Source organism: Lycium barbarum, chromosome 11, assembly GCF_019175385.1.
Source record: "Lycium barbarum isolate Lr01 chromosome 11, ASM1917538v2, whole genome shotgun sequence".
NCBI lineage: Eukaryota > Viridiplantae > Streptophyta > Magnoliopsida > Solanales > Solanaceae > Lycium > Lycium barbarum.
Genome location: NC_083347.1, coordinates 100,091,750 through 100,104,397, shown reverse-complemented (window position 1 = coordinate 100,104,397; position 12,648 = coordinate 100,091,750). Strand labels below are relative to the sequence as shown.

The window sequence follows — 12,648 nt, the reverse complement described above, 5'->3', positions numbered from 1 at the left end:
CTTGGTTAACTTTCAGAAATTGAAGATTAAAAAACTATAATCAAGTAAATTTGTTAGTTGCAAGTCTCTTGCTATTACAATTTTTAAAAGCAAAAGAAAAAATAAATTGATTCTTCTTATCGATAAAAGGTGAAAAGTTGTGAATAAATGATGTGCATTCAGCTGCCGAAACTTATCAATTTAGAGAAGCCACACAATCTCTTTAACTAGGTCATCAAATGGTTGAAATCAATATTTGACCCGTGAGCTATCTATATTCTATGATGAATTATATGAGTTAGATCCATATTTGACCCACTTTTGAAAAAACAATATATCCAACCTAGGTTGGGTCGAACAAATAATTGTAAATTTTAACCATTTTGCCTCCTTATATACAAGTGTTCAAGGATGCTGCTGGTCAGGTTTCAAAGGCATAACAAAACGCGTTACCCTAACTCATAAAATATAAAAAGTCTGCTCGCCCCAAAATCTCCTCCAAATATGACCACGACAGTTGTTTCTCTGCCTCTAGTAGCATCAAATATTATAAAACATAAATGTAATAGGCAAAACGCCTATAAAAAGAGAACTAAAAACTTTATACTGATTGAGCGCTATGAACTGAATGGAATGCTTTTTCCTTGCCCGCTATAGATTACTAAGGCATGTCAATTTTGTCTTATCTGTTCACATACTACTAGGAAAGCTATATAACACACATAGCCCCAGCAGAGAAATGGTTTCAGGATCTGGAAGTACATCAAATTTGGAAAGATTTACATACAATCAAAAGCTAAGATGCAACTAATTTGTACATTGGTGCCCTTCCCTACTTAATCTAGCTCCCATTTGCTACTATTAGGTAAAGCTGGTACCATCTATACAATTTAAATTACCCAAAGGAGCTTTGAGCAAAAAGTCACAATGATGGAGAAGGCCTTAGTTGACACCACGATAGACGGCACCAGGGCAAAGCTCATCCATGCTATCAACATTCCGAAACCCATTATACTCTCTTAAACATGTCCAGTGTCTGCGTGATAAGAAGTCACTAAAATCATCCTCAGAGTAGAAGGTTTTATCCTCTGTATGAACAGGCAAGTGATCGGCGTCATCATACATGCAGATCTTTATCGTCAAGCCTGCAAGCAGGAATCAGGTTAATTTCTCCAATTTTCTTCTGAAGGGAATGAGAACGGGTTAGGGGGTCGAAAGAAAAACAGAACCAAATCCATAATAACAAGATAGGCAAATCTTTGTTCTGCGAAAGATTAACTTTCCTGACCCCTGTCAATAATGACCAAATATGGCCAATGCTTTATGATGAAGTCACCGTAATTTTCTATTATAGGGGTGATATGAGACCGGCCTGGAAATAAATATGGAGTTACAAAGCTCCAAGAAGGTGGTGTGTTTTTGACATGATGCGTATGGGATGCATTTTGATATCAGACAATTTAAGGAGAAGATGCAGTATTAAGCAGTTATTTGCAGAAAAAACGGAGTGGACACTGACCACCTTCTGGTACATTATAGCTTCCATTTCAGAGTTATGGGCAGACAGCTGGCGTACAAAGAAGATGGACCACAAAAAGGAGGTTATCGAGGAGAGACCTTTTTTGAGTATTTTGATTTATATGGGGAGAGAGATAAAAGAGTATCTGAAGAAGTGACAGTTCACATTGTCTGCTAGAGCACTCCTTTTTTTTTTTTTCTAGGTACATTTGGTATTAACAGGAAATACTGACTTGTATAAATTATTGATTAGATTTTGGGGAGGCTTAAGGTATTCCAGTTCCCGCTTTACAATATAAATCTGATACAAGTCAATCTCAAGTCCATGGAGTGCTTCAAGAGGTCAAGGATCAAATAGGAGTTAAGTCACAAGTGCAGATTTCTGGGCATTCCAGATTAGAACCACAATTGCGGAAGACAGCAAGAACTGCTATTGCGGTACAAAGGCCACGTTCGCGGTAGAGTCCCATCAAGTCAAAGACAGCGATACGGAACATGAAGCCGTTTTGAGGAGAGGGATATTCAGCTTAGGAGCACAATTGCGAGCCCCTGGCTGCGATCGCAAAGAAGGTGCCCAGACAACCAGATTTGTGATTGAGACTTAAGGCCCATTTGGCCAGTTATGTAATTAGTTTAGTGTTACTATAAATAGTAAGACTTCGGGTATATTCGATTTTGGATGATTAAGGGTTTTACTCCTTTTGGTGAGTGTTTAGGAATTTTACTATTATATCTTTACGAATCTCCCTTGAAATCATCTACGTAAAGATTACTTGTACGAGTTCTTTCTCCGGTTCCTTGAATTAATTTTATGATTAAAAGCTATTTTAATTTAGAATTATCCTTTTCTTCCTTCTAATTTCTTGTTATCTCTTTCTCCTTATCTTGTTCTTAATTTCTTGCTTCCATGTATTCGATTGAGATCATGCAATTTGGCTGATAGCAGATGGGATTGTCTTTAAAAAGGAATTTTTGCAGGCAGGACAAATGGACATTAGAAATAGTGGATCTGATGGTCAAATTGATGAACCAACTGGGAATAGAGAAAGGACAGGGCAGGCTCAGGGAAAGGGTCCTTGCCCCTTTACCATCCCCGAGTACTTTGTTGTGGATATCATGACAACTACCGAAACTTCCAGGCACACGCCACAGTGCTAGTTGTAATTTTATTGTTGCATGACATTACCTTCATCGACATGCAAGGTGTAGTTTCCCAATGGCATATCCCTGTCAAGTGTTCTGACAATATTATCTTCATCCTCCAACCAAAATGCACGTTTTGTCCTTAACCGAAAAGCAGATTTAATAGCTTCCTTGATGGCATCTGCAGTGCCATCAATACCAATTCTTTTCGTGTAATCTCCCCATTTGACGGAGATAACTCGGCCCTCATATGACTGACTCGGCTCACCTGAAAATGCAGAGAATAAGAAAACCATAATCTAAGTGAGTTGACACTGTAACTCTAAAAGCAATTTTTGTCAGAAACCTCAAAAGGGTACTCTATGTCCAATGAAAACTAATTGACAAAGTCACAATGCATCTAAACAAAATCCAGAGACCACCATCCAAACGACAGCCAGATAATAATGGAATAGAGACAGAATAAAGTTATTGGTGATACTGGATTTTTAGGAGTTTTAGGGGGATGTTCTTATAATAGTCCTCTCAGTGTGCTCTACACTTCTGCGATTGAAGAGTCAAGGGAGGAATCACTAGTCTGAATGATCCGACAAAGAAAAATATGCAAAATTAGTTTATTTTAGCTCTAATCTATTCTGAAAATTCTTAAAACTCAAATTGTTTTCCTTCTTGGGAATTTTTTTCTCTAAAGCAAAACCACATGGATGTTTCCACCCTAAATTGTAACACAGACTAACCTGTTCCAGGTGTCTCTCTCCAATTCCAAGGGGAAACTCCACTCGCGGTGACTGCATCTGCTGCTGTTATGGCAAGAGGATGGCCATCATGATCCAAACGCCGTTCTAAATTAAGAGTTGGCCTCCCATTCTCTGTATATCAAAAATTTAAAAAGGTATTTTCCACTGCACAATGTAACTTGCAATTCAACAATAAAAAAATTAGCATGAAAAAAGTAAGCGCAATAAATACTGCAGGTCATTCAGAAACACTGAGAAAATATTTCAGGAAAAGATAAAGCTGCAATCATCTTAGCATAATTTAGTTTGCATTCCTTTAGAAACCAAACTAGAAACTTGCAGTTAAGGATTCTGAGCTCATGATTAAGTTGGAAAAAATCATTGTTCTACCCTCCTAGCAACAGATGGGAGACTCGTTTTTAGGCTGAAAATGGTTTTCTTTTAATTAGATCCATTCTCATCGGCACCGATAGGTTTAGTTAAGCGTTTTACACATGGCTAAGAATCCGAAAGCAGTCTTCTTTGATTAGTTACTTTGATCTAACTTACATCTAAATCCATGGATTCCAAATAGACCCAACTTAAGCGAAACTTTTGTGAGGGGAAGTAATGGAGCACATATATTACAACATGATGGAAGAAAAGAACTTCAATAATAGAAGATGAGAAGGTGTTGTTGACTCCGAGAGATGGCTGCTTCCAGGAAAATCATATAATACGTGTTTAAGGGAAACAAAGGATTCCTCAAGGTGAAGTATGATTCAATTTTTTAAGCATTATAGGAACAATACCACAGTAACTTGTTGCATCTAAGATGATCATGCATGTTAAAAGGGGAATGAGTGATGCACATATGCAAAAGATTGACACGTCGCCTGGTGATCCACTTCCAAATCCGTGGATTACAAATCAGCTTAATGTTATGGACCTATGGTATCGTCAAGCTATTCAAAAATGAAACATTAACCATCTACAACTCTAAAGGATCCGTAATAAGTATCCTTAGATTCCATGTATATTTTGTATCCTTCACTGTCTTGTATTATAAAAGAGCTGCTTTAACCATGAGTTTAATCAATTAAACAAGAGCTTCTATTTTATCTTTCACTTTAGTTTTAGAGTTTCCATATTATCTTTCACCCGTGATCTAGTTTTATATGGTATCGGAGCCCAATGTCAACCTCTTCATCCACCTGCCTTCCTCCTCCATCTCCAATCGTGTCTAACACCTTCTTCAAACTCCCTTAAACATGCTGTCTCTAACACCTGCTTCTTCAAGCTCCCTTAACCACGTTCGCCAATTCATTTCAATCAAACTCGCGTTTGAAAGCTATCTACTTTGGAAAACACAATTACTACCTTCCTACAAGGACAAAACCTTCAAGGTCATACTGATGGATCTCAACCATGTCCTCCAACTCATATATCTGCTGAAGGATCAGATAAGCCTCAACCATATCCAGCCTACTTGAGTTGGATACATCAAGATCAACTCATCATGAGCCTCCTAATCTCTCCTCATTCAGGAGAAACGATCATCCTCATCAAAAAGTTCTCAATTAAGAGCTGACCACTTGCAAGCTTTCTACTTCTTAGATAATTAATGTAGTGCTTGTCAACTTGGCACGTCAAACAAGTTGTCACTTCCTCTTAAAACTAATAAAAGTAGTTCAATTTTGCAACTTATTTTTGCGGATGTTTGAAGCCCTAACGCTTTCCTCCTCTAAAGGTCATCGATTTCTTTTGGTATTCGTGGATAATTATTCCAGATACACTTGGTGTCACCCTTCATTTGAAAAATATGACGTTCCACCATTTTAATCACTTTAGAATCTTAATCGAACATCAAGTTAATACCAATACGAAGTTATTCAAACAGACTAGGTGGTGAATTTCGTCCATTATCTACTTTTTATGCACAATTGGCACTGTTCATAGAGTTTCTTGTCCTCGCACATATAAACAACACTGGTTGCAAGAGACCCCGGCTTAATCAAGATATAAAAGTTGTAATTTTTTATTAAAGAAATTTAATTTATGTCACATTTTTCTACTGCATAATTAATTTAATGTAGTGGTACTTTAATTATGTCTCGATGATAAGTGTTCATAATTGTTAAAGTTTTTAAGTCACATAATTAGATAATCTTTGACGATAATTATTCATGAAAAAGTAATTTTAGCAGGAAATTAGCAAAAATCAAAGGAACACAAGTAATAACATGATTTTGTACGTAAAATAATTACAAGTTGGCAACAACAACAATAACATACCTAGTGTAATCCCACAAGTGGGGTCTAAGGAGCGTAAAGATGTACGCTGGCTTACCCCTACCTTTATGCGGTAGAGAAGTTGTTTCTAATAGACCCTCGGCTCAAAAGAGAAGTATCAGACGCAGGATTGTAAGAAAAATAAGATAGCAAATAGCAAGATACAAAACAAATGCAACAACAGATAGTAATATACATGGAAGAATATGAAACTATGCGATAACTAAATAATATTACTAAAAAGGAGAAGAGGAGAGGCTGCCTCTCCCACACAAAGTGCGACAACACTCAACTACCACGGAGCATAACCTTCTACCCTAGTCCTTGACCTCCTTACCTTCCTATCTAGGATCATGTCCTCAGTCAACTGAAGCTATGTCATGTCCTGTCTAATCACCTCCCCCGTTCTTCTTCGGTCTATGTCTACCTCTTCTAACTCCTGCTAGAGTCAACCTCTCACATCCCTTTACTCTCACATCTCCTTACTAGCGCATCCTCACACCTCCTCTTCACATGCCTGAACCAACTCATATAACTTGGCGAAGATCATAAATTGGAAATCATTTTGGCATTTTAAGGATTTATTGAGCATATAGTGTCTATAGTTACTACTCCATAGAAATAGATTTTTTTTGGGTATTTATTGATTTTCACTCATAATTTCATATGGCAAGGGTTTATGGAAGTTAAATATGGTGATCTACGCTTAGCTTTAATGAAATTCAAGGAAAACTTAAATTCGTTAAAAAGAACTTTAAAAAACAATTTAGTTCTTCATATTTACTTTATGCTTAAAAATAATAATTTATCAGTTGATCAAACAATAGAATTTAATGATAATTCGATCTTTGACTTATAACGCTACCTTCATTTTCGGCACTATATAGCATTATCTTCAATAATTTCTACTCTCAACATTTGTAATATATCATAAATATTTCAACGGTGGTGGATGAAATTATTCGCAAAAAAATTATGACGATGGAACCCTATTCAGTTCAGAAAAAGATGAGTTGGGAAAAAAGGCATAATACCTCGGGACTTTCCTGAATTTGGATATATATCTAAATTTTTTTGGTCCTAATTACCACCTGATTTGGCACTTTGATATTCTGCATCCCCTTAGAGAGGGAATAGAACAAGGCGCTCTAAGCTAGAACCATGCTCTCACACAAAAAAGAGAGAAATCACTAGACTACCTACTAACCATCTACTCTAATCCTCAACCTTCATGCTTTCCTATCTAGAGTCATGTCCTCGGTAAGCTGAGATGTGCCTGTCATGTATAATCACCTCTCCCAATTCTTACTCGGTCTACCTCTACCTCTACCTCTACATCTTCTTAAACCTATCACTGCCAACCTGTTGTAACTCCTCACTAGGGCATCCGTGCTCCTCCTCTTTACATGCCTGAACCATCTCAGCCTCGATTCCCGAATCTTGTCCATCACTGAGGCCACTCCCACCTTTGCCTGTATATCTTTGTTCCTAATTTTATCTCTTATAGTGTGCCCACACATCCATCTAAGCATCCTCATCTTGTAAACGTGTGAATTCTTGACTAGCCAACACTCTACCCTATACAGCATAGTTGGTCTAATGACCACTCCATAGAACTTACATTTAAGTCTCAGCGGCACATTCTTATCACATAGGACACCGGATACGAGCCTCCATTTCATCAACCTGCTCCCATACGATGTGTGACATCATCATCAATTTGCCGATTTCCTTAGATTATTGACCCAAGATACTTGAAGCGTCCGTCCTCATTTCCACGTCCGCCTCATGCAATGCGTCACTGAACTTGCACTTCATTTACTAGCAATCACCAGTGTTTATACTAACAACTTGAACGCTAAATTTTGTGATCCAAAATCATAATCCTTTTATATGTAATATAAGTATATTATAGATGTGTTTGTCTATATATAACATAACCTTAATAAGAGTGTAATTTCAGTATTTACACCATGATCTTTTGAATTAATAAGAACTTTTTACAAATTTCATCAAAAACACTTGTTGATGCCAAACCCGTCTCGATAGAAAACCTACAATATTCACAGCATGATCTTAAGCTAAATGGACAGAAGCATGAAATATTGAAGTTAGCATTCCCATAACTTTTTCTCCTGCACTCTATTTCTCACGGTAGCTATGGTAGGGCTTTCGTTGCCTAAGTTGCGCGGACTCTTCATTTTTTATGCCAAACCCATCTCCACACAAGACTAGTACGGGTGCGGGATATGTCTCAGATTTGGTCAACCAACCTCGGATACTTTGACAGGAGTTCATGGAAATATTTGGGGGGAAATTGAGATTTTGATTTCTCAAAATGAAAGATAAAACAGATATAAAGCATGGGAAATGGCATACCTTCAATATTATAGTCCTTTTGTCTCATATTCGCTACTTAATGTTTTATGCCAACCAGAGAGAAACCAAGGATAGCTCTATTTTTATAATTTTGAATTTTCTTAGCCGAATCCCCGCACCTGTATCCATACCTGGATTCCCACCCCCGTATCTTAAGATTTAGATTTTCTCGAATCCGACACTTGGATCTGTACCCATATGGATACCCCCACCCGAGTCCGAGCAACTTAATTCGTTCCTACCTCTCCGGAATCACTGTTAAGACATGCTCTGACAAGCTGCTAGAACTTTCAGTTGAATATGAGAAAGATTGCCCCTGGAAAATGATATGGAAGACTAAAGTACCAACCAAAGTGGCTGGCTTCCTACCCTTGGAGCATGGTTAACGCAGGATAGGTCAGAGAAGGAAGGATATACTTTTTGCAGCCAGTGCTTTTTATGTGAGTATGCTAGGGAATCAGTGGATCATTTGCTACTTCACTGTAGCTTTTCATGGAAGATTTGGTCTATATTTTTTATGCATTTTTGGAGTTCACTGGGGTAATGCCATCAAATTTTAGAGAGCAACTCCATATTTGGCAAACAGAGGATTGACAGGAGACAAAAGAGCTTTGGAGGACAGCCACCTTATGCATAGCATGGACTATATGGCTAGAAAGGAACAAAAGATGCTTTGATGGGAAAAAGGAATGTGTAGCTGTTATAAAATTTAAATGTATTCAAATTTATTGTTTTGGAATAGTGGGTATTTTACTACTGATGTTTTGGATTTTCTGGACTTGCAAGAGTCTTTTGTCATGTAATTTGGACAAGTCCACTTTGTGTAACCCTTCCAGTAGCATTTTGGTACTGAGCGTTAATGTAAGACTTTATACAATTTATATTTTATCTATCTCCATTTTCTAAAATTTACATTACCCCTTTCCTTGAACAACTAATTCCTCCTATTCTCACATCTTGGTAAGCCACTATGGCAAGTGCATCTAGGTTGTTGTTCTAGTTATAGAAAAAAACCAACTCCCCCTGGCCCCACCACGCATGAACTAGTATTTGATATTGTGTCCAACCAAAGAGAGCTTATCTCAAATTACTACAACCACATTACATATAATTAATTGATAGCTTTATAAAATTAAGGTATAATGAAGCAAGCAGCAGCACGAACACTATCCAAAAACACAGTAGCGCAGTACAGAAATCAACAACCACTACTAACAGATACAGATATATGCTCTGGGGTCAAAACATGTAATCATAAGTGAGGGAACGTCTGGTTAAAACTAAGGACTCTAGGATATGCTACAGCTTAGACGTCGTGTAACATACCTTCGACGGGTCCAAATGTGATACTGGTATCATCAAGACCTGCATAGTAGGATAAAGTCCAAGACATTACTTTACAACGTACCACTAAAGGTAATACAGGGATAAATCAGTGTTAAGAATGTACAGCACAAACATTCACTCAGGAGGGAAAAAAAATAGAAAGTTCATGAGAACAATAAGATAGGCAATAGGAAATCAAAAAAGCAAGATCCAGAATCCTGATGAATCAAGAATCATAGCAGCACCAATGAAATTGCAGTGTGCTCAAGTTACAAATAAGAGTGATGCACACCGAACTGGAGAAAATTTTGCACAGCATAGATAAATTTTGTCAGATGTCAAAAATACTAACTTCAAAAGGTTCCAAGTAACAAAACCATTATCCTTTCGCCAAAAGATAATAAAAAGCATGTCCCAAATTTCCAGCAGTTGCGACCACAGAGAACACTAACTTTTTGTCCTAACAGCTTCCAGACTTCAAGCTTTTTACAATTGACAACAAAATAACTGAACCCTCAAAACAACAAAGAGGCCGAGACATTCAAACTATGTCATCATCTTCCACGTCTTACCAAAGCAAAATGGACCATACCAACAAACTTCCAAACCAAATGGAATACACTTCCTAAATAAATAATAGTTGTAGTTTCTAAGCAGTTATGGTGGCATTGAAGTGGCTTCTTGCAAGTACTTTTTGCAAGAAGTCATAATCCAGTTCTTTTTTCATGACATTTCCTTCACAAAAAAAAAAAAAAAAAAATTGACTTGTAAAGCTCATTTTTGACCTCCAGTGCAATTTTTGGTAAAAGTTGTGTCCAACAAAAACTACCTAAAGCATACAAATCAAACTATTATACGTTTACAGGATAGAGGCCCAAAATGGTTGCAGCATTCACTTCAACAACAACAACAACAAACCCAGTGTAATCCCTCAAGTGGGGTCTGGGGAGGAAAATGTGTACGCATACCTTAACCCTACCTACCTTTGGGAAGGTAGAGACGCTGTTCCGATAAACCCTCAGCTCAAAGCAAGCCCGTAAGGAGGCAGTAGCAACAAGCATAAACAACAGCAATATAATAAAGATAACCAAGGCTAAAGAAACAACGAGCAGCATTCACTTATTTCAAGAATTTAAAATCTCAAAAAATGGAAACAAAAACAAGAAGCATACCCTTTTCAGAGAAATGCATAAAAGAATCAACTTTTGGAGGAGGAGGAGGACTCTTATAACCAGCAGGAGCACCAGTATTAGTCCTATCTCTCAAAATCTCTTCAATTTCCTTATAATAAGACATCTTAGCAGACCCATTTCTATCTTCTTGATTCTGTTTAGCTTTCTTGAATTCCTTCAACAAATTCCTCCACTTATCAGTACACATTGTAGGTGATCTATCAAACCCTTTTTCTCTCATCTTCAACGAAATCTGGTCCCACAAATGCTTATTGGATTTGGAAGTATTGAAAAGTGAGTCAATTTCTCTACGAAGACCAATAAGGACACGAGTCTCTTCTTGTACCCATGTCTCTGCACGTTTCTTAGGGGTTTTGGGGTTAGTATTGTTGTTATCCTCACCACCACTACTGGTAGTAGTAGTGGTGTCTTGATGATGGACAGGTGGAAGTTGGTGGTCAACAATCATTTTGTGGGTTTGTTGTTGTTGTGGATCACTTTCTACTTCTTCTTTGTATAACTCGATTGCTTGAGCAGGTTTATCGGGCATGTACATGCTGCTAAATGCTTACACTTTGGGCGAGTTGAGAACAAATCTTTACCCAAACTGTGTTGACTCCCTCTATTATTTTTTACTACTATAAGGATATCAATTTTTTTTTTGTAGTCCTCGCACATGAATTTTTTTTGTCTCTTTTTACCTCTAATTAAAAAATTTAGTATTTTGTGAACTCTTACAAATTATGATAAATTTTGAGAACCTTAAGGGCTTTTTTTAAGCCAAATAAAAGGATGATGTCACGAAAAAGATTAGTGGTCCCTACAAAATATGCTTATACAAGTCTTTTATGAGAAATATATTAAATTTGTTTAAAATTATATTTTTCCTTAAGAATTTATTAGAGACACTTAAAGAATATAATTATCATGTCAATCAAACTGTATAATATAGGCTTGATTATTGAATTAAAATATTATTTTTATAATACTATTTATTATTTGTTGATATTAATTACCAATTATCATTTGCTATTTAAAAATTTTATTCGTCCGATTATAGATAAAGTTTTTTATTTTCTCCTGTAATATTGTCGTATATGCTGGCAAAAAGTAGTAATTAACAAAGATTTCACTTAAGGTAAGATTAGGTTTTAAATCAAAAGAATAAATGCAAATAGACTATCATTGTTAAATATACTTAAAAATGAATCGAAATTGTAAATTATAGTCCGAAGTACGTTAATTAATTAATCAAATTTTACGTGCGCACGCTTTCATAATAAAACTTATCTAATAAATTACTATATTAAAAGAGGAACTATAAAATATTATAGTTATAAAAGCACTATAGTTAAAGAAACCAAACAGTAATAATACTAAATAATTGCAAAAAAGTGGAGTATATTTTTTACCTTTTTGATATTAAAATATTTTGCAAAATATTGTATAATCAAAGACAAAATAGTTAAGTTCAACATGATAAAGTTATTACAATGTGAACTTCATAAGACGATTTATTAAATTAAAAAAAAAAAGATGTTATTTTTTAACATGCATCTTTTTGAAGGAAAATGAAAGCTTAAAGTAAGAACAATTTAATTTTATGGACTTTTCAATATTTTTTTCGTGTGTTTAATTTGAGCAAACATCTACAAAAATATCTTGCAATATCAAGGGTTTTAATTATTTATATTTATTTATAAGTTAACTGTATTGATTTCATCATACAACAATATTTTTTTGCAGTAAATATTTTTGACATTAATTGAATATTGTAATATTTTTTGGTATAAAATAAGTAAGTTTAATTCAAAAAACAAATGAAATTAATTTAACATATGAAAAGCCGAATTTGGATCATTGGAGATTTTAGTCTAAAAAACATTTAAGTAAAATAGAAATTTGAAAACTCAATGTTTGATTATTATTTTTTTTAAAAAAATTAATATATACTAAAAAAATGTTTTCCCTTAACTTTGATTGGACGTATCAAATTGATGTTAGAAAAACAAAGAAACAATAGCAGAAAATATTTACAAAATATCTCTAAATTGAATTTTATAAGATCGGTTATAAGCCCGGGCCAAATGACACTAGTATTATCTAAACGTGCAAATATTTTC

At 35.6% G+C, this 12,648-nt stretch overlaps 1 protein-coding gene across 1 annotated transcript; it reads right to left on the bottom strand.

The window, feature by feature from the left end:
- Nucleotides 1-601: 601 nt before the first annotated feature.
- LOC132617363 (trihelix transcription factor GT-4-like) lies at nucleotides 602-11,163 on the bottom strand. Its single transcript, XM_060332357.1, has 5 exons — nucleotides 10,526-11,163; nucleotides 9,354-9,392; nucleotides 3,378-3,509; nucleotides 2,684-2,908; nucleotides 602-1,124 (listed from the first exon to the last, which is right to left on the bottom strand). Exons 1-5 carry the CDS (start codon nucleotides 11,079-11,081, stop codon nucleotides 922-924), a joined length of 1,155 nt encoding a protein of 384 aa, XP_060188340.1. The 5' UTR covers nucleotides 11,082-11,163; the 3' UTR covers nucleotides 602-921.
- Nucleotides 11,164-12,648: the final 1,485 nt, after the last annotated feature.